This window comes from Fusarium redolens (assembly GCF_020744475.1).
Source record: "Fusarium redolens strain MPI-CAGE-AT-0023 chromosome Unknown BKA55scaffold_18, whole genome shotgun sequence".
Taxonomy (NCBI): domain Eukaryota; kingdom Fungi; phylum Ascomycota; class Sordariomycetes; order Hypocreales; family Nectriaceae; genus Fusarium; species Fusarium redolens.
Genome location: NW_025763681.1, coordinates 327,241 through 352,564, shown reverse-complemented (window position 1 = coordinate 352,564; position 25,324 = coordinate 327,241). Strand labels below are relative to the sequence as shown.

The window sequence follows — 25,324 nt, the reverse complement described above, 5'->3', positions numbered from 1 at the left end:
TGATAAGCGAGCGTGACACTTTTTGTGGCCTCGCACTTAGGAATCATAATAAAAATACCACAAACTATCTGATTAATTAAAACTACTCGCTATACTCTTTCCCAGACGTCGCAGTTACTACCTGGCATGTTCTTGCATTATGCCCGCCATTGCCGCATACGCCGAACCCCCGGTCGCGCCGACCTTCCTTGACCACCACTTCTTGATGATTCGGCCACTACCTGTGTATCTACATCCATCTGATCAATTACTTGCGATGCTTCCTGGACTACCATTATACCTCCTTTCTGTAGTCTGGTCCTTTTTGCCCTTCGGCGCCGGCTTAGTATCTCATTTGCTTGTCGAAGGTTTCGGACCTCATTCCTTATTAAGGTAACCTCATGCATGACTGCTCTAGTACCCTTTGAAAGCGACTTAAGAGCTCCAAGAATTGACTCTGGGGAGCTACTTTGATGTCTTCTGATTCGTCTATTTAAGTATTCAGACTGAGATTCAGTCTCAAGTACTGTCTTTGGGGTCTTTGAAACCCAAGGGGTAGAGGGTTCAGTAACCTCCTCGGGAGGCGTTGGAGTCCGTAGCTGCACATCAAGCTTTGAGACCACACTTTCTGGATCTAAAGGAACAAGCCCGGCTTCTCTAAAGGCTGACTTAAAAATAATTCTTTTCGGTCATAGTAGCTTGATGCGCGGCATAAAAGGCCGGGAAGAACACGGTCTTAGAAACATGTGTTACACAGGTATCCATTAGGTGGGGTTATCCATTAGGTGGTCCTGGGTGGTATATACTTAGTCGAGGAATGGGCCCAAAATACCAATAGCCAGGTCATAAGTTTAAAAGAAGTCGGTGTTATTCGTAACTAGAACCATGATCTACAGCCGCTTCACGGATTCAGCCCTGGGAGTTGACTACTATAAGAGATGTCTATCTCTTCCTGGGAATCTTAATTTATATAAGCGTCCGCACTGAAACAGTCATCGATTACTATTGGAACACCCCCAGCTTGGCCAAACACGCCGTTTGCATCCTTTTATTAAGTTCATGCCATATAACCGATTTCAGTTTCTCTACCGGCACCTTCGCTTCCTCAAGAAGACCGAACATCTGCCACGCGATTGGTTCTCTATGGACTTCTAGCACGTAACTAAGCGGTCAGACCATATGCAAGAAACTGGGCTCCAGCTCTTTAGCCCGGGTTCACATATTGCTGCTAAATAGTTATAGCTAGACTCAAATTCTGGCCATAAGAGATCAGTGCTAGTTCATCGTCCAATGTGGCCTCTTCAATACGGACCCATGATGCGAAGGGCCTATTGCCAGATGGTTGACGTGAGGACGTTTGAATGTAGCCGTTGGTGCTGCGGTCTGTGGTATTTCCGGGGGACCTAGATTGTACGAGAAGACTTTTAAGACCAGGGAGAGAGACAACGATTACTGCAGTGCTCATTTCGATAGTGCACCATGCATCTGTAAGGATGGTTAGTGTATGAAAGTTAGACTAAGTCGCTTTCATTCAACAAACGAATAGTAAAAGGTGATTAGAGACGTACCGCCAGAAGGAGCGTCCAGTTGATAATCTGTTACGATATATGCAACAAAGCGGGCAGTGCTGATTAGCATCGTTATCATTCCTAGGGAGAAGATTCCGTGAAGTTTCAAAGAGTTAAGCACAAAAAAGGGGAGGCAGAAGACTAATCGTCAGATAATAAGTTAGTCGGAGCCGTGCAACAACTCAATCACAATCAACATACGTGACAAATCAGTAATGATATTCAACGCCCAGTTGACGATAAAGTCGGTAATGGAATTCCATATAGAATCCAGCTGGTTCTCGAGCGACCTCAAGAGGTCGAACTGTTAGCCTATAGATGTGCTGCCGCCATGCAAGTGGGTTCCTCACCAATTGTTTGATATAGGGCGTGTGAGCAAGTATCGGTCAATACTGTTGCAAGGAAAGCCATCGCCACAAATCCCGTGGTAAGATATAGTGCTAGCTTCAAACGCCTGAACCTTCGCGGGATCAGCCACCAATAGAAGATAATAATTGAAGCCTTAGGCCAATAGAGTCCTATATCGTAGAAATAGCACGCTATGAAGACGGTCTGATATATGTTAGTCATTAGCCATATGGTTCATAGTTTGAGGGTCTGTTTATGAGTTAATATGAACAACCACCCCTACGGCATGTACCTCTAAATGCTCAGCGGAGTCTGTCGCACCTGTTACCGAATCAACAGGATAATCTATTCCAAGGTTTAAAACTTTAATTGAGCAAGTAAGCCGCCCTAGAGTGAACATCCATCCGCACCATACTAGACAGTCAGGAGTCGTAAGAGCGTGATGCTCTAGGCAGAATCGAACCCATCCACATAGGATAGTTACTAGCAACGCTGAGAAACGTGCGACTGCTTGTATTGCCTGTTAAGTAAATTAGGAAAGCCTCTTGTTAGCTTGTAATATACTAGCGCTCACGATTGAAGTGGAAATTTCCATCCTACCAAGCAGGTACACAGGCCCTCAAAAGCTTATTACTGTCTGATAGTGTAACGCGGAGTACCGCAGTTTGTGAAGGAGCAACCCTCCCAGATCTTTAGCTGAGCATACGATATATATGGGGAAGGGGTAACAGATTGGAAGCCGTGCAATGTCTGTGCTTACCAAGGAGTGACAGAGACCTTGTTAAGACACAAATTTTACCACCCTGTCGTTGCAAGTCGCTCACAACCGACAACTTATTAGGCCGGAAGACGGCCTTCCGGAACAAAGTGGTATGGTCTAGCGTAGCTAGCATGACTCAGATACCTCCATGAGCTCGATAGTGCGGATTGATATTTATCACTAGCTTGGAATCACAGTTTTTCAGGTCCTAGAGGACACACGACAGACATGCTTGACGACCGGCAATATTGTGACATAGGTGTGCCGCATGCATTCTAGAAAGAATTTACATGCCTCACGGTGTCCCCATTACTTAAAGTATGCAAAAAGCTTATCTGCCTTGGATTTTCTTGTCCAAGATAGAGAAAAGAGTACTAGACCACTGGTACACTTCGTTGAGCTGCGCTTGCATAAATATTAGTCTGGTGTGATCTTGCTCAATACGGCTGCTGCATCTTGCTTTTCTAATACTTTCTTTGCTTACTCTATACAAACCACCGAAGCAACGGAAATTTCGGCATCCAAAGTGGGATTTTAAGCCGCTATTTAGAAAGTATTAACGTTGCTAACCGCGATGGTCCTGTTGTGGAACGGATTCGCCCGTCTAATTTGTCCTAAGAAAGGAGTGTTAGTGGTGGGCCCAGTTAGTGTTAGACCTGACTTTTCCCTCTTTGCGGGAACAGGGTTGTAAGCCCCCTCCCCTCCCCCTTAGTGACCATCGTCTCAACACCATGAAAATACCGAATCCGCCGATTTCGCGATCAATCAACACCTTCAATTTCACTCTTATAATCTATTATTAGCTGAAATTCGTCACATAGGTCTTCAAATCGTGTTTTACTGATTTCCACGCCATGTGTCTATTTCTTTCCAAGCTTCCTGACTTGCACATGTGTATTCCTGATCGCCACGATGTTAGCAAAACGCTCGCTATTTCCTAGCTTTACTTTCTTCTTTTTCTTCTGTCGAAGATGGTCAACTTGGGCCTTTAGCACCTCTATTCCCTGATGATAGCTAGGAACATTTGCTCTCTACTCCTTACTCGCCCAGTGTGATAAATTAATCCACAGCAACCCCAACTCGAAAGGGCCACTTTTCGTCTGGATTCTGGAACTATTGGCTAATTGTCCCCGGCGGGAAGACGAACTCCAGACTTTCTCGAAGAAAGCGGCATTGCAAAGGTAATACTCAAGATTGTCGGCATATTGTGTATTTCAATGACGATGGCTGGCAGCGTCTTAGCACCAGCCGAATCTGTCCTCAGTGTGGTCCAAGGCATCCATGTTGTGAGGGCTGATCTGAGCAGACCCGTCATTGTTGGCATCACCTGTGGTATGCTTATTCTCCTCTTCATGCTGCAACCTCTCGGAACATCCAAGCCGGCACATCTTTTGGTCCCATCGTCTTGATTCGCGATCACCGCAAGCAAAGCCATGCTGGTGACCGACTGGGTAAAGCCAGAACAAGATCGACGATCCCTGCACCCCCTGGGTTCACAAACCCATATTTGACGGCTCCATTTCAGTCGCAATTCTCATATGGTTTACCTTCCCATAATAGTTTCCTGCTGTCCTATATATTTACCGGTTCCCATTATCCACATCCAGCCATGACCGGGCTGGTTGAATTGTCAGGGCGCCAGCCGCCTTCGTCCATCCTCGCTCCTGGCAAGGATACCAGGGAGCCTCCCGAGACAGCAATTGAACCGGATGACGCCTAGGCCATGAGCCCGCGGATGACGAGCGAGGAAGTTGAAGCGTTGAAGCGTGAAATACATACTGAACTGCACCGGTTAGTGAAGCCTATTGAATCTCCCTATGCACGTTAAGAGGTGCCTGAGGACCTCCCTCGCGGGAACTGCTCACTAACGTTTGTTGCTGTGGATATAGGCATGCGACAACTTTGCGGGACTCGCTACTCCTCATCTTTAACCCCGTTGAGGCAGTTGAGAAGGGATACGAGAAGCTAGACAGCAACGAAAAGGTGCTGCAGAGATATCTGGAGGACTTAACTAGCATTCATCAGACCACAGCTTCGGACAACCACGAGAAGCACTGAGCTTTTTCTTGGGGAAGTTTTCGTCGTTCTCCCGAGACCGACACGCAACATCAACAGCTGGAACCCGACTCGAAACTAGCTTCCCCTGACTTGATCAGCTTGCCGTTGCGGGGTTTTTAGCTGGCACAGCAGGGTCTGTGAGAAGTTCTATATTCTCGGATCACTATTATCCTCCCAACAAGTTCCTGCTTGTCACCAATGCCACAAAGAACACTCCCACTCTAGTCACAGGAGGGATGTTTCCGCACTTTGTCAAGACAGCTAGGGAGAGCAACAATTGTCCAAGATCAACATACAATGAATTCGATCAGTGCGCCTGTCGCTCCAGGGCTAAGTATCCAAAACACATTAACAGTCTCCCCTCCCTCTTGCCTCGGCTGCCCCCAATAGCCTGGCGGCCCTAGAAGTCCCTCATCACCCGCCGCGACATCCATGTTAAACCTGACCATGTCGATGCGCAAAACATGCATTGGAAGATTAGTAACGTGGAAATAACATCTCAAACGCAGCAATTGTCGACTGCAGGACTGTGTGCTCTTCTACGAGAGATCTGTTCCTCTCCTCGAGGAGCGCAATATACTCTCTCGCCATACATATAACGGCCTCCTATTATAGGTAAGAATTATTATGTCACGAATTGGATGCTGACTAACCTCATCTCCTATCAGCTTAGGCGTTCCTTCTTGCGGATCCTTCATTGCGCTCTCCTCTCCTTCCTTTGCCATTACAACTCTCATACTAGAGATACTATCCCGTAGTTCGGTAAATGTATCATTGAACTGCGTGTCGTGGCGCTTCTCGATTGTGCGCCTGGGGGCGGCTTCCGATGGTTTGTGACGGCCCGAGTTGCATGCCGGTGCGGTAGAACACTCGGGCTTGATTAACATGCTGGAGGAGAGGGACAATGGTGTCAGTCTGTATGGTCTCTGTAGCTCGGGAGATCCCCAGGAACGGTCGGATACGGCGCGAAGACAGTTGGCACCGGGGGAAGGGACGGGATATATCTTGAGCTTGAAAGGGGTCGCCGCGGCACTTGAGTCCGCGATAGTATTGGAACGCCCTAAACACCTCTCTCAACTCAGACTGCGCTGAAAATAATGGCGTTGGAAATGTTCGCATGATAATTCGCACGATGATGTATCCGGATGTCTCCTTCTCAACATGCCCCTACAAGAGATATGACATATCCACTAATCCAGAAGTGGTACAAAGTGGTACCGCATTTGCGCCACCACCTTTTGACTACCCCATGCAAACTCAAAGGTTTCGTAATACTAGCTGGTCATTGGATCGTGTTCTGTGTCACCTTGCCGATCAATGGGGACCAGGCCAACCTACGGGGTCGGTTAATGCAACCATGGCCTGATTTAGTGCATCACTGCCTATTACAGACACAGCACGGACGCACTGACGGAGGATGGCTGAACGACGATCAAGGGTTTAGGCTTATAACTCTACCGTCTACCCTGGGGACGATCGAGACAGCTTTGGCGAAATATGGGTGCTGCAAATGCTCGAAAAATTATTTGTGTTCATTGACAGCCAGCATCTCGAAAGGGGCATGTTGTTGAGTGGGCCTCTGATAACTTACTGCGTGGGCTGAAGTAAGCTGGACTGAAGCAGCCAGCTCCTACTCCGGCAATCGGGAGAAGTTAGCAATGGCTGGCAGTCTTTACCATACCTGTGCGTCGCTCGCTTATCAAACACGTTATCTTTTGCAAATGACTTGTTTAGCAACAATTATCCCAATTATACACCAAGGAAGACAATCGAGTCAGCCCGCATTATCGGGATATTGCTTGCGAGACAGGTTGGCAATCGCAATAAGTTAGAAATGATATATAATTAGTATGTCTTGAGTGTAATGATGACCGTCGACTTGGGCAAGCGTTGAAATGCTGAGCGGCAATAGCATCCGTCGGTGAGTCTTGTGCACGTCAGTCGCATCATCTGATTGGAAGAAACATTACCAGGTTTCCAAAATTGACTTTGACTGAGCTAACTGAGGGTTGGTCACTCCAATTGAGGCGGGGTAGCTACCAAGCTTAGCCTCAATGACATGTTTTAGCTTTCATCTCTGTAGCCACCCCGTTGTTAACCGTTTTTAGAGTAGACCAAGTACCCAGGTGCTGAGAGACGCTAGCAACCGTGAAATGGCGCCAAATGTACACATCTCTCCTGTCTATGTACTAGTTCCGGAACTGCGTATTAACAATTCATCGTGTTCTCTCTGAAGTATGCAGCCACCGCGGTAAATGCACCAGACGTTTAATATTCTAGTGTTTGGGTTGATACGAAACCCTGAAAGACAATGGGGTGGTGAATTGAGGGAGTATCGAGGCAGGTGGTCACATAACAATTCTTAAGAGGAATAGGGAGCTCGACAGGAACTGCTGCAAGTCTTTCAAAAGATCCGAAGCCAGTCTTGATCAGGGTTACCACTTAAAACACAGACGTGCATGGAGACTTAGGAATTAGTGCGTTTTTAGCGGTGGATAATCGTAGCTATTAGTATTAATCCAAAACCAGTATGGCGCAGATGGCGACAGTCTGATGCCGACAGCAAATAATTACTGGGTAGTCTGTCACATAAGCGCTCGATACGAGCCAGATAGAGATATGGACAGAGTACAGAGTATATTTCTATTGGTCTATGCTTTCGAGTTGTTAGTAGAGAATCTATGAAATGAAGCCAAAAACGGCTGTGTACTTTCCTCTTGCACCTTGCAGGAGGCATTTAGAACCCGTCTTGGCATAAAAGCTTGGCATCAACTAAGCGTCGAGAGCATGGACTCTACCAAGGCACAGGGTGCCGGAATTAAAAAGATTGGCAAATGGACCATTACGTGTCCCACGGCCTCTTACCGCCAGACTAGCTACATGCGGCTTGAATGTATCTCATATCGGCTGCCGCGTATGGCGGTGACGGACCAAATGAGACAGTGGCTTTGCAATGGTCGTTGTCATTGGCTCAAGATGGCAGTACGTCATACCAGCAACATGTCATGTGGGGGGATATCCGTCGCTAGGTAGGTCGAGACTCTGTAAGACTGGTTTTCTGGTACGGCGCTGAATGATGTGCCACGCGTCAGGTAAAAGCTGTAATGAGGGACGATAAACACTAGCTCTCGCTCTGGTCACACGGTTGCTTTACAATGCATCCAGATGAATCTTCGAAGAATTAGTCACGAAATACAGAGATCTCTTCATAGATGAAAGGGGGTAGTAAATAATAAAAATATAAGTATTAATATACTTAATATGTAAACCAATTAGTTAACGTGGCTCCAACACGGAGACCTGTTGAACAGGTGCTGGGGTCTCACGTGCAAGCAGGGATATTTTAAGATTACAACCGAAATGGTAAAACCTCCAAAGGGGCAGAATTCAACAGAATACAACATGAATACACAATTCACATCAATGAACCGAATACACGTAATGTCTGATAAGACCCTGGCTCGTGTCCCTAAGCCAATTTCCGCTAATCCCTATAAGTACTAGCGTTGTTGCTTCATTCACACATCTAGCCTTCGTGTGTATAACTCCGTAATAACTCCGTAATTCAACGGCACACGATGCAACCATTCTTGCGCTTTGACAGCCTGCAAAACGGGATGATGTTTAAAACACTGAAATACAGATTTCCCCGGCCGTAGTTCCCTCGAGATTCACTTATGTCGTAAGACTGAATAATGATATCTTTTATGGCCATGCATGCATCCATTACAAGTAGCTGCCAAGACTAGGCACCTTGCCAGTGGGACTGAGCTATTCCCGATTTGTAGGTTGATCTGATTGCATGTCTGTTACACAAGTTGATCCTTGCTAAATGGTTTACGGTCTCCTCACAAGGCTGTCAGTCGGCTTTGTAGGAGTTGATCGGATAACAGTAACATTTCCATGCTTTTCTCTGAGTTCAGGGTGTACATCTATAGCTGAAGCATCCTCTGTTACATCCATTGTCGCCCATGACTATATGACTCCCGTATACATAAGAAGCCACTCTTTAAGTGGTAAACCTGTTATCACGGAGTGCTGTACGCCACAAAATAGAGGACTCAATCATTGAATGAGCATCCTGTAACAATCCTTATCTGCTAATGGCCATTTCCTGCAAAGCTCTGCAAGCCAGCCTATCCACAAAATGGTTTGTCTCATATGCGGGTACAGCCGACATGCAATTGCAAATTTGTCACTACATCAGTTGGCAGAGGTTTAGGACATTATCAAATGAGGGCTAGCACACCAATGGTAATCTTGGATGCTCTCCTTGGGTTGCGACCTATGGTGTTCTAAAGCATAACATCCAAGGTCCATGATAATAAACCTACCAATCTCAATATAATTGCAAGACGCGGGATGGCGACAATCAAGTGGGGACAGATCAGGGTCCTGGAGAGACGAGGCTCCGGTGTGGCTTCGTGCTCTATCCTGTTACGGCGAAACATACATACGCTCCACGTCATGGTCCATCATGGACTCCAATATATGTCTGCAAATGATCACTAGCCACACAGCTCGCTGGGCTCCCGTATCAACGGTTTGGGGGAATTCGGCGAACTCGCTTTCGAAAAATCCACCAAAATCGCAGATCTCGAGTTCGGTGCTCTCTTTCCCCCTAAGCACGGTTCATGTTTGATACTGTATCAGGTCAGCTCAGTGTGCCTCGTCTGTATCCTAAGCATTTGCATAAGGCTATTCTGGATGCCGGTGCCGGTGCCCGATTCCGCTCCCTGTTTAAGCTTTTGTTCTAAGCGTGACGTACGTAATAGCCATACTGTAACCAACACGGCAGGTTAATGAGACGGAACGACGTGTGATATGATATGTCAGGGTCGGCACAAGTCCGAGCGCTAATGCTAAGAGGGCGAGAGCTGGCAAAGCGTCAGTTTAAGCTCAATATTTGCCAGCAGTCATGTCATTGAACTATTTGATTGATATCGACCCCTTTTCGATGGTTTACACCGATTCATATACGACCGCACTCCAGGGTCATTAGAACTTGGCCGTCGCAATTCGCTACCCTGTAGCTGCCACTCGCATATCTGGTAGCGCTATTGAGCATAGTCCTGAAAACACGACACACTAAAGGTTTTACATATGCGATCAGCATAACGCATAATTTTTAGCTTAAGGCTCAATATTTACCCTTGTGGTTCAAGAATTCGAGCTGTATCTGCCAAATCGACTGCCGCCCCTTATCTTGAGACTTGTCGAATCGCTGACTTCGTTTTACCGTCTTGAGCCAACAATATACTGGTGGCTCCTCAATCTAATATTCTCTTCTAAACCCTCAAATTACTCAGCATCCAGTTCCTTATTGGTATCCTATGAACAGATGGTGGTGGCGTTTGGCGTTACTTGATTAAATCATAACCAGCAACATAGCAATATTGCCTTTCAGTATCCAGTTGAGGCCACCCAGAAGTCAGTATAGAAGCCATGGAGTTAGTTGAGAACAAGCCTACCGCTCGTCCATTCCAATGTGATTGGCAATCCTGCACAAAGGTACATCGTCTTTACCTTGAGAGTTCTAGTCGCGATCTAATAGTTGACATAGAGCTTCAAACGTAAGAGTGATCTACAAAGACATTTTCGAATCCACACGAATGAGCGGCCTTACGCATGCTCGATCTCGGGATGCGGTAAAAACTTCATCCAGAAAAGTGCCTTGACCGTTCATATTCGAACACATACTGGAGAAAAGCCGCACCAATGCCAACATGACAATTGCGGCAAGCGTTTTTCTGATGTACATCTTGACTGATGTCTATAAGCCTATAGAACGCTAATCAAGTTTCAAAGTCCTCAAGTCTCGCCCGTCACCGACGTGTCCATATGGGCAAACGTCCGTACAAGTGTACCTATGATGGTTGTTCTAAAATGTAAGATGAGTAATGTCTCGGTATACCCTAGTACTAACACATGATTTAGCTTCTGCAGAAAAGCTACGATGGTTGAGCACCAACGGCGATCGCACCAGTACGGAATGAATCCCAATGACATCCTATACGATTGCTCCTCAGATTCAGAAGACGACGAGCCTCCTTTGACCCCCCAGCACTCTGCAATGACCTGGTCGCCTCGTGATGTCATTTCTATGGACCAAGCGATTCCGCGCGGCCCGATACATCGCCCGACTTCGTACGCCGACTTTGATCAACCAGTCCATGGCCAGCTTATGTCACAGCAATACGCCAATCGACACGGCATTCCTTCAAATGTGCCTCGAGAGTCTCACGGCCAACCCATACCAGGCTATTACGTCGGTGCTCCAACACCGCGTCGAACCATGACTACGTCAGGACAAATACACCATATTACTGAGCGGAGTAATCCAGGGACTCTAACGATGGCGAATACTGCACGACCTCATCACCAGCTTCCTCAACAAGTAGAAAGGCCTGCTATAGAGTTACCGTATTCAACGGTAGCCATCGCAGCCCCGATTCAAACTAGCCCCAGTACCTTTTCTACAACGCCGGCTTCTAGGCCCGAGGTTCAGGCATGCCTCTGCAAATATCTGCTCGGGAAGGAGCCGGAGTACGCGCAGGTGGACTCCCGACAGTCCATGATCCAATATCAGCAACATATACAGAACCTTATAAGCCAGCCCCAGCAGCCAGTGACCTCTCAGGCGCAGAAGATTCACGCGCATGCAGATAATCACTCCTTTCAAATATCTGCTCAGGCCCAACAGGAAAAGTGGTCAAGTTATGTCCTTCCGATCGAAGCCACGACTATCAGGCAGTTGCCGGCGTTCGGCAACGCGGTTTATGATTCTTATGAAGCAAAAGTCGAAGTTGACGATCCTTTAATGGATAACCTCTTATGGTTACGCGCTTATGTTGTCCTGACTGAAGAGGTTCACAAGGTATAAAGCTAGTATTGGGAATCATTGCCAGTAGTAATTAGTACAGTAAGGTCACTAGGGTCGGCATAAATGAAAAGTATAAAACGCGGCGGGATTGGGACGATCCTTCGTACAGTAGCGTCTTTGCACATCTAGCTACTTGAATTTGCTAATGAGTACGTTTATGAATGACGACTTGACCCGCTTTAAGTCACAAATGTGTACTGAACAGTGAATGGAAAGGGGGTTGGGTATTATTCCATGAATTTATTTGGCAGTTTATTTGGAATTCAGTTGTAAGTATCGCTGCCTCCTCGCCCTATGTGATCCCGGTCGCCAACCTTACCCAGTGCATGTGCGAGTTCAGATGAAGTTAGTTGACTGCAGAGTTACAGATATCCCGCTTCACGCGAAGTCGAGATAATTAATTAGTCACAGGGAAATTTTGCGCTCCCTCTTATTCCGTCTTTTGAGTGCAGCCAGTTCTGTCGCGCGTCTGTGACACTGCAAACAGGAATATTAATGACACCTGGTGCAGTTACACCTAATTCCTGGATAGAATTCAAACCATCAGCCGTTGAGGTTGAACCTAGCGGCTCACCACCGTTCGTCTTGCCGTTGGCGTTGAAAGAATTCACCGCACTATTGTGCGACGAACATCAATAACTACTCTGACGGACGATTATAGCTTATCGCAATACAAGTAAAGTACTCACCCATGTATGGTATCCCTCTCGCTAGCCCTCCAAGCCCGTAACATCTAGAGTTTCAACTCCAGGTGTAGCGCTAAAGGGTAGAGCCTCGCATCTCTTGCCGTGCTTCGGCATGGGACTACCAGTACATTTTTCTGCGGCCCCCTTGGTAGCCACAAGATAATATAACCAGTCATCGAAGCATGTCTACGTGCTCTAAGATGTCATCAGCGATATCTCGTATGGGACCAAGGGATCTATCATGTCGCATTGCGCATGCGCGACCATAACAACTGGGGAGAAGTCTGGTGCAAGAGACGGCGCCGCGAGACAGAACGCTATAGATAAGATAATTGCCGATAGTCAGGCCCGGCTGAAGGAAGAGGACGCTATGCGACTCCGGAAGGGAGATTTGGAAGAGGATATAGACCGCGATTTGCCGTAGATAAAGAGGTTAGGTTGGGTACGGCACTTTGGCTCACAGGACTTGCTCAGTATTCATAATGTAGCCGAATGGGCACGGGCGAGGACGGCGACAGGCGGGAGGGCCCGGCAGGAAGACGAGCAAATAATCCGTGAACGGACATTGCTGGGTCGGCTTGGGCAGAGCTTCAACCGCGAGGTAGACCGCTGCTGCTGGCGACTTGACAGCGTACCGACAGAAACGCTCCAGTGGCTTGCTAGTATCACGGCGACAGGCCCGAGCGGCATGCCGTTTGGCCGCAAAGGCAAGGAGGCATCGATGAGCAAGTATCGGTCCGTCGGTCACTGCTACTTGAGCTGCTGCTGGAGATTGTACCGCATCGGGCGTGAGGAAGCGCTTTAACGTTGGGCTGTTCGGTTTACGGATGAGGAGTGGAGCTTGCTGCACGATATCGATCAAGAGCTCGAAGGATATGCATTTCCTAGCAGTCACGATAGCGAGTTCTGCAGTGGCAGGGATAGAGATGCTGATAGTGAGGACGATGACGATGACGACGATGATAACGAAGGCGAGGACGAGATAGGTGATGAGGGTATAACTAGTCTGCAGCACAGTACACTTGATCAAGCTGTATTCAGATTTATCGTTTCGTCGATCAAGATGCACGTCGGTGGAAACATATACACAAACCCGCTATTATGCTTCTGTGCAGCACTTGGTATCAGATAAAGACCGCTGGGCTACACAGAGCCGCACTTATATACGGGTATGCTGGCTGCCGTACTGTGGTGGGCTCGGCTGTTCTTTCTGGAGTCTGTATTCAAGGCCCAGCCGCGGGATCAGGATGAGGTCGGAGTCGAGGCGGTGCTTATATTTCAGAAACAGCATGCCGCTTGGATGTGTGTCGGCATTCACACCGTCATAAGCACGATCATCGGGTGGATGGCATACGGAAATGGTAACCGCCAGAAGATGGGTGGGCAGCCGTCGATACGATTGGCCGACGACGGAAAGCCGCTATTCCACATGGGCGATCAGCTTAGCGTCGAAGAATTCACCTGCACGCTCTGTGGTCAAGTGACAGAGGCGCAGAAGCTGCTAGACAGGCTCTTCGGAGGGTCGTGGCAGAAGGTCAGCGGAACAATTGATATAGGGCGGATCACCGACAACATGGTGCGGCTCGGGGCAGGTCAGTCATTTGCAAGCAACCCGAAGAACGGCTGGCAGGAGTCCAGGCCGGCAAAGGTGATGAGGCTGATGGAAGCATCGATATGGGACGCGGCACGGAACAGGTAGAAGAGGCAGAGGGTGCAGACATGGCTACGAGACTTGAGGCTGCTCCGAGAGACGCTGCTCGTGCTCGTGCATACATGGAGCGGGCTCCCAGGCAGGGGACCGGAGGTGGCGACGCTACGGCACTGCGACTCGTAGCAGCTGATCCGGAATATATTTGTACTAGACGGGCAGGTCATGATTGTCACAGACCTAGACAAGATGAAGGCGATCCGGGACAACAGCCGGAAAGTGGCGCGGTTCGTGCCCGATCCGATCGGGCGGATGATCACAGCATACCTATCATGGTTGATCCCGGCAGAACGGGTGCTGCGGCGGGAGTGCAAGCTTGCCGAGCCGCACGGAGATCAGTTGGAGTACATGTGGCGGGATGGCAGCTCGCGGGTATGGAATACCGCACGGCTCAGAAGGAAGCTCGCGCGCGTGATGCAGGCCAGCACGGGCGTGAGGATCGGGGTGGGACGGTACCGGGCGATCGCTGTGGAGATGGGCCGGAAGATCTGAGGACTTGTGATGAAGCAGCTGGATAGTCGAATAGAGGATGATGACGATGATGACAACGTCGAGGTTGATCCGATCACGGGTGAGCCGGTCGACTGCGAAGGAAGCTGGAATATCGTGTAGGATCTACAGTCGACGGACGGAATACGCATCGCGAGGCAGCACTACATCGTACACATCGGCTTCCCGGGCAAGCTTCAGCCGGAGATGATTGCGACTTTCAAGGAGATTAGCAAGCTGTGGCATCAATTTTTAGAGGGCCGAGGCGGAGAGCAGGATGAAGGGGGGTCAAAGGGTAAGCGCCGCAGGGGTGATGAAGCTACTGGGCGGCAGAGGACAGGCGACTCGACGACGACGACGACAAATCCGTCAAGGCGCAAGCGGAGAAATACTGACAAAGAGGTGGCGCAGAAGTTGGAAGATTGCATGGCTGATGGGCTGCGAATGCTACTTGGACCGGAGGCGACAGGGCGATCATGTCGTTCAAGGCAGATCAGACAGTAATCAACGTGCTACTGACAGGGGCCGGGAAGAGCATATTATTCATGCTGCCGGCGGTAATGCGGGATATAGGCACAAGTATCGTAGTGGTGCCGTTTGTTGCGTTTATGAATGACTTCGTCACGCGAGCAAGGGCTATGGGCATCGACTGTATCCGATTCAGGTCATCGATGAACGCCGGGCGGGAGGAGGTGCCGCAGGCAGCACGGTTGGTAGTCGTCAGCGCTGATATCATTTCAAGCAATCAGTTTTTAGGGTATGTCGACGGGCTGTTGTGCGTAGGGCTGCTGCAGCGAATATTCATCGACGAATGTCACACGATCATCATGGATATTCGGCTACAGAGCTAAGCTTGGTCAGCTCATAGGCTTGCATCGGTTTGGCTGTCCGATGGTACTGCTGACAGCAACGCTGCCCGTCGTGTTGGAAGATTGGTTCCGCAGCGAGATGCTAGCAAAGTTGGATAAAGCTGAATTTTCAATATCAGGTTCAACAGGTTAAGGCCGGGGGCGGGACGCTGGAAGAGCGTACGGTTGAGGTGATTAAGCAGCTGGACAGAGATAGGACGGGTCGTCAGAAGGGGGTCATATACTGCCAATCAAAGAGGCAGTGTGAAGCTATAGTTGACGAGATCGGTTGCAGGTTTCATCACAGCGGCATGAGCGAAGAGGACCGTCACGAGGCGCGGACGGCTTGGGTGGACGGTCGAATAAACCGTTGGATCGCAGTAACAACCGGGTTAGGGACAGGGATCGACACAGAAGGGATTGTTGCCGTGGTTCATATGGAGAAGCCGTATGGGCTAGTGGATTTTGTGCAGCAGACAGGTCGAGGAGGGCGGCGGGCAGGCGAGGTAGTCAGGTCGATTATCGTGCACGAGGGACGACCGGAGCGATAGGATCAACATCGCAGCTTTGTAGATGGCATCAATCAGGCACAGATGGAGGCGTTCATATCGACGCCGGGTTGTCAACGGGCCGTCGTTTCGGCGTTTATGGACGGAGCAGCAGGGGAGACGTGCAAGGACGTGGATGGGGCTGCGCTTTGTGATCGATGCAAGGCGTTCAGGGAGGTAGATAACAGCAGCGAGGCCGATAGTGGGGGTGGTGGTGAGAACGAAAGCGAGGCTGAATGTGAAACTGGCGATGGTGAGGAAAGCAGGAATGATAATGGGGGTAAGAGAGGGGGTGCGATCTGGAAGAGGTTTGGCATAGAAGAGGGCATGCAGATCAGGACGCTTTTCCGGTGGCTAGATGAAGCAGCACACGAGTGCCCGGTATGTCACGTCCGACTTTATCAAAAAGGACTGGAGCACGGGGAGGTACCGGATAAGCTGCGGCATGAGAAAGCTGGGCAGCGGTGCAGGACAGTAGCAGGTGAGGATTATGGTGCTTTGCGCAAGGAGATCAGGTTTAAAGAGTTATTATGCTGCTTTATATGCAAGCTGCCGCGAGATTGGTGTGAGGGAACGCAAGATGAGGAGGGCAGATGTGTATTTAAGGATAAGGTATTACCGGTTGTGTTAATGGGGTTGCGGAGCTGGCGAGTGAAAAACATAGTAAAGACTGGGTTTGGTATTGATATTAAGGATAAGAAGGAGTTTTTTTGCTGGCTAGGGGTTGAAAGGCGGTTTCACGGGATGAAAGGAACAAACGCACATGCTTTATGGGAACTAATTATTTGGGAGGTATATAAGACAAGGGCTGGTTTTAAGCTAGGGGTGCTTTATGTAGTCATCACAGCAGTCATTTTACGATATACAAGCAGAAGAGTAAGTATAAAGTTATATTGAGTAGCGTATGTGGTTATTTGGTCATGTCGTTGTGTCCAATGGGTGGGGTAGAGAATGAAGCCGATGTGAATAGGCCGAGGACGAGGTGCAAAGGTGATGCGGATGTCGATAGCCGTGGAGAAGGCAAGAGAATCGACATTGAGGCACAGATTGAGAGCGCCGTTGCCGAAGACAGCGGCGAGGGTAAAGGGCATTATCGGCACGATAGGGGGCACCGTCAGATAGAGTGGACCGTGGGAAGAATTAGCATATAGGTCTTAGAGGAAGGGAATATAAAACATAACCACCGAAATGCCCGAGCGGGGAGGTGATGATAGGCATGGTGATGTAAGGTGATGAGAGAGTTTGAGTTTTGGCGGATTAAGTGGCCGATAATGTGAGAAAGAGAAGGTTAGGTAGAGGGTGCGGAGGGGTTTTTACATGCGGCGGGAAGGTAGTGAGGCATGCGATCAATGAAGATAAATTGAGGAGGATATGCGAACAGCGAAAGTGTGATAAGAACATAGGTAGTTAAAAGAAAAGAAGTGAAAAATAGAAGGGAAAGAGGGTTAAAAATATAAAATAATAAATATATAATTATAAGCATATATAATAAAAACAGATATAAATATAAGTTATAGTATAAAAGATAGATTACTAATAAGAGTAACGTTATAGAAAAGCAAAGCAAAACCAAATTAAAATTTAAAGAAGATAACGTACACGATAAGCATGCGTAACAAAAATCTCAATCTTCTTGAGATAAGTTAGATCATAATAAAAACACAACAGACTATCTGATCCATTGAAATTAAGTACTATAATCATTTCCAGAGGACTCAATACCTTCCTGACAGGTTCTTATATCATGCCCAGTCTTGCCGCAAGTCCCACAGCGCCGAACCCTCGGTTGCGCCGAACTTCCTTGACCACCACTTCTCGATAATTCGGTCATTACCTGCATATTCACATCCACCTGATCAATTAGATCCCTACCCTCATCTATAGTCATCTTCCCTCTATTCTTTAGGCGGGTCCTTTTTGCCCTGCCCCGCCGACTAAGTATCTCATTTGCCTCTTCAAGATCTCTGACCCTGGCCTCTAGTAAGGCATTTTTATGCATAATTGCCATTGTTCCCTTTGCAAGAGACTTCAAAGCTCCTAGAATTGACTCCGGGGAGCTACTTTGATGTCTTCTTATTCCTCTTTCAAGGTATTCAGACTGAGATCCGGCCTCAAGCACGGTCTTTGGGGTCTTTGATACCCAAGGGGTTGAGGGGTTAGCTACCTCTTCTGGAGGCGTTGGAGTCCATAGTTGCATATCAAGCTTTGAGACCACTCTTTCTAGGTCAAAAGGCACAAGCCCGGCTCGCTTAAAGCCTCCCTTGATATTCCTTTTGGTCATAGTAGCTTGAAAAGCGGCATAAAAGGCCGGGAGGAACTCGGTCTTGGAAATATAGGTGATAGACCTTCTGATTAGATGGTCTATTTCTCGACCATATGCCTTTTTTAGCGGCCCAAAGCACCCGACATCAAGGGGCTGAAGGAGGTGGGATGAGTGAGGCGGCATACAGAGCGTGATAATACTGTTTTCCTCACAATATATCTCAAAGTCGGCTGAGTGGTGACTTTCGTGGCCATCAAGGATTAGAAGACGATAGGGACCAGTTGACCGGTTAGTTGTATATCGGTCAAAGTGCTTAAGCCGCTCGAGACACATATCGTTATCTGTCCAGCCATTTTTGGTCATGGCAATAGCCCAATCGCCCGGGAGGTTGCTTCCTTGGTACCAATTGCGAAGGTGATTTTTGCGTGCAAATATGATAAATGGCTGGACCGCCCAGCCTTCCGCATTAATCGCTCGGATGACTGTAACCCATTCCTGATTTCCAGGCTGCACTGACTTTGGCTTTCCACGCCTCTCTGCACTTGTAACCACTACACCGCTTAAAATCATGCCCATTATAAAGCCGGTCTCATCAAAGTTATAGATATTATGTAGTCGGATACTATATTTTGCGATTATGTTCTGTACAAGCCTAAACCAATTGCGAATAACGGTCGGATCTTCACATTTGGCCCTCTGATAGTTATATCTCGGCTGAAAACGCGTCTTGAGGTCTGGTTGCCGCTTAACGAAATTGATAGCCCAGCGCTAGCCAACTGGTGACGCGTTGCGATCAGCAAGCAGTCGATTCGCCATGTCTTCAACACCACATAGTTGGGGAGGAAATCGTCGCGAATATAGGTTAAGAATAAACTGAACTATAGTCTGTTCTTCTAGATCAGATAGTTTCCGTTGCTTTGGAGTCCAATCGCAGTGAGCTTGAATGCCATTGCAGCGGCGACGTAGCCGCTGCTCATTAATCTGATAGGTAGATACAGCGCGTCGGGTGCTTAGTCTTGGGTTCTTTTGAATAGCTTGAAGGGCAAGAAGGGTTTTAGCCTCAGTAGTTAGGTTTGACATCTTTGGTTGTTGAGAACTAATTGATCAGATAAAAAGCTAGGTCCACAGTAAAATATAGTAATTAACTTTTATTAAATAAATAATTTAGTTTTTTTAATAGTGATTTATAGTTACCGGTACATAGCTAGGATTTTAATTAGCTCGGTTGTCTGATGAAGTATATTGGTGCTTATATTTTTGTTATCTGCAGTCCCCTTGGTATTTATTGAGAGATTTCTGTATTTCGCGACTAATTCTTCGAAGGCACGTCCGGATGCATTGTAGAGCAACTATGTGACCAGAGTTAGAGGTAATCTTCATCATCCTTTATCACAGCTCTTATCTGACGCGTGGCACATCATTCAGCGCCGTACTAGAAAACTAGTCTTACAGAGTCTAGACCTACTTAGTGGCGGATATCTCTCATCGTGCACGTTAGTAATAGCTATATTATGTATTTTTCCTAGATTTTTAAAAAAAAGTTCCTTTATTATATTATAATTTCCGCGTTTACATCACGTGCCCCCACTATTTTCCTACAAATCATGTAGTATTCACCCCACAAGAGTACGGATCCCCCACTATTGGATCACTTGGATCACGAAGCTCCATAAGACGGATCACCATGGCTCACTTATGATCCCTAACGATCCAGCTCAGGGATCACCGCTCTCTAACCATGAGCCATGATCCTCTCACAAATATATAGAGCACATTCATTAGTACTTTCATAGACTCTAGCTCACCAGCTATCAATAAAACTTCCTTACATCAATAAGCCTAACATGCATTACTTGATCATCAGGAGACGTGACATTCAACGTTTGCTCAGCCTTTGCCCTACGAATCTACCAACATAAACCTAGCACGAACTAGTTTATCCCTTGGGAAACTCCAACCGTTACATATCAAGAAAAGCTTAATTATACAGCATATTTTACAGTGTGAAAAGATTTTAAAGCTTATAGCTATATAGGGTTTTTCAAGAATTCTTAAAAAGTATGTATCCCTTTGAGTGCCACAGCCCTTCAGGAGCGTCACAACAGGGATATATAGCCAATCAAAGTAAGTAAATCAGCCGCTACAGGCCAACTTGTACTCAAGCCGCTATAGAGGGTTGCCAGCCAATTGAAATTGCTGAATTAGATGGCTATACCGCCAAAGAGGTAGCCCAGGTACAGGCGAAGACAGCCCTTTCAACTGCGCTTGCGGCGGAGCTTTTGTCACCTTCTTGTACGTGGGGTAAAGTGGGTCGAGATACCTACTGAAGGGCTGTGGCACTCAAAGGGATAGCTTATTTCAAGACTTATATATACGTTAGTAAAGTTATAGCTATTTTAGGCTTGATTTGGATTTTTAAAGAGATTTTTCAAACACAGATTTAAGGTGGAAATAAAAGTGCGGCGCTCGCTTATCAAACACGTTATATGTTCCGAAATACTTATATATTTAAATGATGAAGGGGGTAGGTATAACGACTCGCGTCCACAAAGTTGCCCTGTTGATTATGATGAAACCCCGCGTGTAGACGACTCACGAACGCATCCAGGATAAGTTGATGCATGTCCTTGATAGGATAGTCCTTGTGAAACCAGTGATGGCGGATAAAGACTCCACCGCATGTCTTATCACCAATATAGGGAGCGCCATTCCCATCCATGCATGGTATCACGCGCACCTCCTCTGTTGAATTGTAATCATACCGGACATAATTAGAGAAAGCTGCTTGCTCGTGTGCCCAATCTTTCCCCCAGCGCTTACATCCTTTATATTTTGTATCGGTAGGACACTGCTCCCAATTATAGAAAAGCTCTTGTGTCCGGTTGCTTTGCCGAGCGATGATGAAGCCCGTATTTTGCATCACTTGGCCGTTGGCGTCGCGGTTTCTTGGTGAATTCGGGTCGTTAGCCATAGCGACGAGAGTGTTGTCGGTTACGTTCCATAACCTCATTAGCCACTCAAAGGGCAACTGAGGATACATAAAGATGGCATCGGCATCAAGGAAAACCACAATTTCGTGAGTTTTGAGCGCTTGTCGGATCATTGGGACCTTGGCCCAGGTCCCGTGACGGTTGGGATAGCTAGGAGCTCGGATGAATCGGTAGTCATATCCGTGAATCATAGCTTATTAAGACGAGAAAAGTCAGCTGAATACTTTTCCGCAGGCGCAATACAGGCACTAGATACCATATAGATAGTGATTCATCATTCCAGCAGTCCTTCCCGTCATTTCCTTGGAGTTTAAGGACGTCTCATTCATTATACCGCCAAGGCCTGTGTCTAGCCGAGTATCAACATCCAAAATGAGCAACTTCTTGCGCAAAGGTTGCGACCAGCGATGAGTGTCTTTTGGGTTCTCGTAGTAGTATCCTTCTTTCGTCAAGAAGTGTGTACCATTGATGTCGTGGAGGAAAGGCTTCCATAGATGATGCATCAGCTGTGGCATATTTTCCGCGAGCTTCGCTGGCGGCGGGCTTGGGGGGGACATGCTGGTGAAGGCGCTTGTTAGAACAGGTAGAATGGAATGAGTCTTATGAGAGGTACTGGCTTACTGGAAAGATGAGTCGCGTGTTGATGAGAAATAAAACCCCCATGTGTGTGTTGCCAGGCCGAAAATCAGCAGAATGGCCATGGCAAGGAGGACGCCCTTTCGCCTGTTGGCCCGGTGCAGCAATAATGCATCCATATGTTAATAGTTGACGCTCAAGATCTCTCCAAAAACGCGATAGTTTCAATGAACGGTGGGTTTTGAGAAATATGAGCGATATCGGAAAGTATATGGCTGGTACAGCAGAGACCCTTTTTACGAGCGGGTGGCGGGAATTCCATTTTATTTAAACTTTAATGATAACTACAGAAAAACGGCAAAAGTTAGTTCTGAACCAGTTGAGGCGAGAGGCATCGTCGTGATGTATACTCCGTACGCCACTATATCATCGTTTCCGAGTGGGGCTAGAGTTATAAATGCATCGACTCCCATTTGCTAACCCTAGGTATTATTCGCAGACGATTTGACTCAAATCGTCTAACAAATTAGGTGACGCGGCTAGGGTTTTGAAGTACAATCGTTTGGAGTTGGACCGAGTCGCTGATTGGCTTAAAGTAACCCTAACTCCACACTAGGGGTTAGCTAGCGCCGATCTGGGGTTTAAGTTACGTAGGAGAAAGGGGCTCATGATAAGCCAGAAAACAATAATATGTAGCAATCAGTTTATGTACGTAGCGACAGGGTTAGGATAGTCCTAAATATCTTCGTGAAATTTCAGTCCCCATGCAACATTACAGTTAAAATTCCACAATAAATCAGGCTACATCCCTATTACCCCTTTCCATAGTTCTGCCACACGATCGCGAAACACGCGCGGCCAAGATATCGATTTACATATAAACGCTCAGGAGGTAGTATCGTTTTGCCTATGAAGGTTGCGACGAAGAAAGAAACCAGTCAATGGGAGGCTGTATCATCCACTTGCAATTAAAATGTCAGCTGGTAGCTCGATAACCCTGTCACGTTTCGGTGAAAGAGGATTTACAGGGATGTGAACCAATGAAAGACCGCAAATTTCCACTTTCACCGAAAGAGGGACGGATAAAAGGGATGTAGTTAGTACGTGGTTCCGGTATGGCTCCTCTGGCGGATAATACCGCAATAACGAAAGCTCCGAAACTTGCGCATCTAACCCTAAGTTTGCCTGGGTATCACGGGGTAACGCAACACCTCGCCGTTGAGCATTGCGCATTACTTGTTGGGAGACGAAGACTGGAGTTAGATTAGTGACACTGCTGCCATCAACTGTCATGATGCCGCAGGTTCCCCATTGGGTTCCCATTTCTTGTTACTTACTATGGGTAGCTCGTAGCAGACCGTGTAATGTCCACTCTTTGAGGTACTATAGGCGCTCCCAAGTCGATGTAGGCGAGTAGCTTCCATTCACTGGATTTTGCCCTTTATTGTATTATGTCTACTTCTCTGGGGCTGTAGGGAAGCCGGGCTGCTTCGTCACCCGAATCAATCGAGTTATATCAGAAATAGCTCTTCATGTGAGATCTGACTTCTGAGCGAATGCAGATTGGAGGCGTCACGCTGTGGGGCCAAAGCTACCGTATAAACTGTTAATAAAGAAGTCGGAAAGCTAGTCATCGATGATGAGCAACCCTGACCCTAACTATAAAATTATTTACCAACCGGCAATGACAAACTTTGTGGCTTGGAATTATCCCTTAAGTCTGACACGCTCGTCTTTCTGAGTGGCTGTCTCGTAATAGTCTTAACGCCGCCAGGCACTAGTAGTGAGTAGCCTGACGACGCTCTTACGTATGGGGGATTGATTGAGGCCGCGCGTAATTATATTTCTTTGTCCTTGTGCACAAGGGTGAGGGCCAAGAGTATTTGAATGATGAAAAAGGTTATCTATTGCCTTCTCATGCTGTCTTGGGGTGTAAAAGAAATAAGGTGTTAATTTTGAGGGGTTGCCTTGATCTATCTCGTTGAGATATCTGATAAGGTTAACTTACAAACTTAAGCCTTGCTCCCTGTGGAATAGCCATTCTCTGAATTCGATCCTGCCTCGGTAGTCCAACCATGCCTGGGAAACCACAGCTGCTGGCGATACCACTCTTCGCTCTCGCTATAATTGCATGGACCTTATATTCACAGAAGCACCATTTCGCTACATACTATACCGTACAGCTAGGTCAGCGCTTACATGACGAGTTGCACAGGGAGAATTCACGAATCGCTATGTCAGATGGTATGTTCTTTCCCTTCTCCTAATGACAAGAAATTTGACATTGGAAGACAATATATAACTTTCTTATCAAACAGGTGATATCCTTCCGGCAGCGAACATTTCGGCCTACCTCAAGGCCATCTTTTACCGCCAGTCAGCGGGACTTCCGAGTTTCCAGTGTCCACGTATAAATGCAACCCGATACAACTCTCTTGTCAAGTCATCAGGGCCATCAAACCCTACTATCAGATATTATCTGGCGCTTGATCTACGAGAAAATCTGATCCTCCTGCCTCGTCTGATTGGTAGTGTCGTAGAAGCGATTCAATTTCTTGGCCCTCGACATTGCATGCTATCCATCGTTGAGGGCAACTCTCCTGACGGCACTGGCGACGTTCTGTCGGCCCTCGGATCTCAACTTGAAACTCTTGGGATAACCTATGTTTTCCAGTCATCACCCATCGACCCCACCAAGACTGAGCGCATTTCAAGTCTCGCAGCGTTGCGCAACCTGGCGCTGCAACCTTTGTTCGAGCATCGCGATCAAGTCACCAAAGATACCACTATCATCTTCTCGAACGACGTGACAGCATGCCCAGATGACATCCTTGAGCTTGTCTACCAAAGAAAATCCCTTAGGGCTGACATGACCTGCGCAATGGACTGGAACCTCGAGAATCCAAGGTTCTATGATGTTTGGATCTCCCGGGCCATGAACGGCGACTCATTCTTGGACGTCCCCAATGGTGACTGGGGAAACACGTCAGAGCTGTTTTGGAATGCGAAAGAAACCCGAGCCCGATTTGACGCGAAACGGCCATTTCAAGTATTCTCTTGTTGGAACGGCGCCGCAGTGTTTGGTGCTCAGCCTATCATTGAAAGTCTGCGCTTTAGGGCCGCAAAAAAAGATGAATGCCCGCAGGGTGAGCCACAGTTATTCTGCAAAGATATGTGGTACCGCGGATATGGGAAGATTGCAGTTGTGCCATCCGTCAACCTTGAGTACAAACTTGAAAGGGGGAGAAAACTCAAAGAAAAAATGGGCTTCACGTCGGACATTGTCTCAGAACAGGATCTAGATGGAGACTGTATTAAGTGGAAGCCAGATCCTCCGGCCAAGGTTAAGTGCATCGCAGAATGGAATGACCAGTATTGGGTGCCATGGAATGAATCATTGCCATAACATTTGTATTCGGGTTTAAAAAGGTCGCTTATATAAAATTCCTATCTTAAGAAAGCTCTTAAGAGCTTTACTATACTAATTAAGTTAAGTTATTATTAAGACCTAACTTTATAGAAAGGTCTCTATATATATAAGATATATATTTATTTATAACTTAATAACTAATAGCCTTATTAAGGTATAATATACATTTAGATATTAAGAAAATTCCAAG

The 25,324-nt window shown here is 47.3% G+C and overlaps 10 protein-coding genes across 10 annotated transcripts; 6 read left to right on the top strand and 4 right to left on the bottom strand.

The window, feature by feature from the left end:
* Positions 1–1,207: 1,207 nt before the first annotated feature.
* BKA55DRAFT_598048 (uncharacterized protein) lies at positions 1,208–2,490 on the bottom strand (the record flags this gene model as incomplete). Its single annotated transcript, XM_046196162.1, has 6 exons — positions 1,208–1,464; positions 1,548–1,688; positions 1,749–1,851; positions 1,941–2,099; positions 2,188–2,387; positions 2,460–2,490. 6 exons carry the CDS (start codon positions 2,488–2,490, stop codon positions 1,208–1,210), a joined length of 891 nt encoding a protein of 296 aa, XP_046044165.1.
* A 1,285-nt stretch (positions 2,491–3,775) lies between these two features.
* Positions 3,776–4,090, bottom strand: BKA55DRAFT_544307 (uncharacterized protein; the record flags this gene model as incomplete). Its single annotated transcript, XM_046190693.1, has 1 exon — positions 3,776–4,090. One exon carries the CDS (start codon positions 4,088–4,090, stop codon positions 3,776–3,778), a length of 315 nt encoding a protein of 104 aa, XP_046044164.1.
* Positions 4,091–4,375: 285 nt separating this feature from the next.
* Positions 4,376–4,713, top strand: BKA55DRAFT_523067 (uncharacterized protein; the record flags this gene model as incomplete). Its single annotated transcript, XM_046188619.1, has 2 exons — positions 4,376–4,446; positions 4,545–4,713. Coding segments are annotated over 2 exons (240 nt in total), but the record flags the coding sequence as incomplete, so codon positions are not given.
* Positions 4,714–4,876: 163 nt separating this feature from the next.
* On the bottom strand, positions 4,877–5,783 carry BKA55DRAFT_580233 (uncharacterized protein). The gene is made up of 3 exons (XM_046193943.1): positions 5,367–5,783; positions 5,010–5,319; positions 4,877–4,955 (listed from the first exon to the last, which is right to left on the bottom strand). The coding sequence occupies exons 1-2, from the start codon at positions 5,598–5,600 to the stop codon at positions 5,191–5,193; spliced, it is 363 nt and encodes a 120-aa protein (XP_046044162.1). The 5' UTR covers positions 5,601–5,783; the 3' UTR covers positions 4,877–4,955; positions 5,010–5,190.
* A 4,375-nt stretch (positions 5,784–10,158) lies between these two features.
* Positions 10,159–11,950, top strand: BKA55DRAFT_667188 (uncharacterized protein; the record flags this gene model as incomplete). Its single annotated transcript, XM_046197815.1, has 5 exons — positions 10,159–10,224; positions 10,501–10,601; positions 10,651–11,048; positions 11,151–11,550; positions 11,920–11,950. The coding sequence occupies 5 exons, from the start codon at positions 10,159–10,161 to the stop codon at positions 11,948–11,950; spliced, it is 996 nt and encodes a 331-aa protein (XP_046044161.1).
* A 573-nt stretch (positions 11,951–12,523) lies between these two features.
* Positions 12,524–13,347, top strand: BKA55DRAFT_742558 (uncharacterized protein; the record flags this gene model as incomplete). The annotated part of the gene is made up of 2 exons (XM_046201508.1): positions 12,524–12,702; positions 12,757–13,347. The coding sequence occupies 2 exons, from the start codon at positions 12,524–12,526 to the stop codon at positions 13,085–13,087; spliced, it is 510 nt and encodes a 169-aa protein (XP_046044160.1). The 3' UTR covers positions 13,088–13,347.
* A 106-nt stretch (positions 13,348–13,453) lies between these two features.
* BKA55DRAFT_544305 (uncharacterized protein) lies at positions 13,454–14,508 on the top strand (the record flags this gene model as incomplete). The annotated part of the gene is made up of 2 exons (XM_046190692.1): positions 13,454–13,858; positions 13,921–14,508. 2 exons carry the CDS (start codon positions 13,454–13,456, stop codon positions 14,506–14,508), a joined length of 993 nt encoding a protein of 330 aa, XP_046044159.1.
* A 447-nt stretch (positions 14,509–14,955) lies between these two features.
* BKA55DRAFT_544304 (uncharacterized protein) lies at positions 14,956–16,997 on the top strand (the record flags this gene model as incomplete). Its single annotated transcript, XM_046190691.1, has 7 exons — positions 14,956–15,188; positions 15,263–15,335; positions 15,468–15,833; positions 15,915–16,256; positions 16,425–16,667; positions 16,748–16,751; positions 16,846–16,997. 7 exons carry the CDS (start codon positions 14,956–14,958, stop codon positions 16,995–16,997), a joined length of 1,413 nt encoding a protein of 470 aa, XP_046044158.1.
* Positions 16,998–20,638: 3,641 nt separating this feature from the next.
* BKA55DRAFT_598040 (uncharacterized protein) lies at positions 20,639–21,883 on the bottom strand (the record flags this gene model as incomplete). Its single annotated transcript, XM_046196160.1, has 3 exons — positions 20,639–21,321; positions 21,385–21,686; positions 21,750–21,883. 3 exons carry the CDS (start codon positions 21,881–21,883, stop codon positions 20,639–20,641), a joined length of 1,119 nt encoding a protein of 372 aa, XP_046044157.1.
* A 1,713-nt stretch (positions 21,884–23,596) lies between these two features.
* BKA55DRAFT_652949 (family 69 glycosyltransferase) lies at positions 23,597–25,139 on the top strand. The gene is made up of 2 exons (XM_046197359.1): positions 23,597–23,948; positions 24,023–25,139. Exons 1-2 carry the CDS (start codon positions 23,780–23,782, stop codon positions 25,108–25,110), a joined length of 1,257 nt encoding a protein of 418 aa, XP_046044156.1. The 5' UTR covers positions 23,597–23,779; the 3' UTR covers positions 25,111–25,139.
* Positions 25,140–25,324: the final 185 nt, after the last annotated feature.

What these genes read in the sequence shown, in the direction of transcription:
- BKA55DRAFT_652949 (XM_046197359.1), top strand. Translation starts at nt 23,780, where the DNA reads ATGCCTGGGAAACCACAGCTGCTGGCGATACCACTCTTCGCTCTCGCT. An exon ending in ACGAATCGCTATGTCAGATG is followed by an intron (nt 23,949 to 24,022) that starts GTATGTTCTTTC and finishes CTTATCAAACAG; the next exon opens with GTGATATCCTTCCGGCAGCG.
- BKA55DRAFT_580233 (XM_046193943.1), bottom strand. Translation starts at nt 5,600, where the DNA reads ATGTTAATCAAGCCCGAGTGTTCTACCGCACCGGCATGCAACTCGGGC. An exon ending in CTAAGCTGATAGGAGATGAG is followed by an intron (nt 5,320 to 5,366) that starts GTTAGTCAGCAT and finishes TACCTATAATAG; the next exon opens with GAGGCCGTTATATGTATGGC.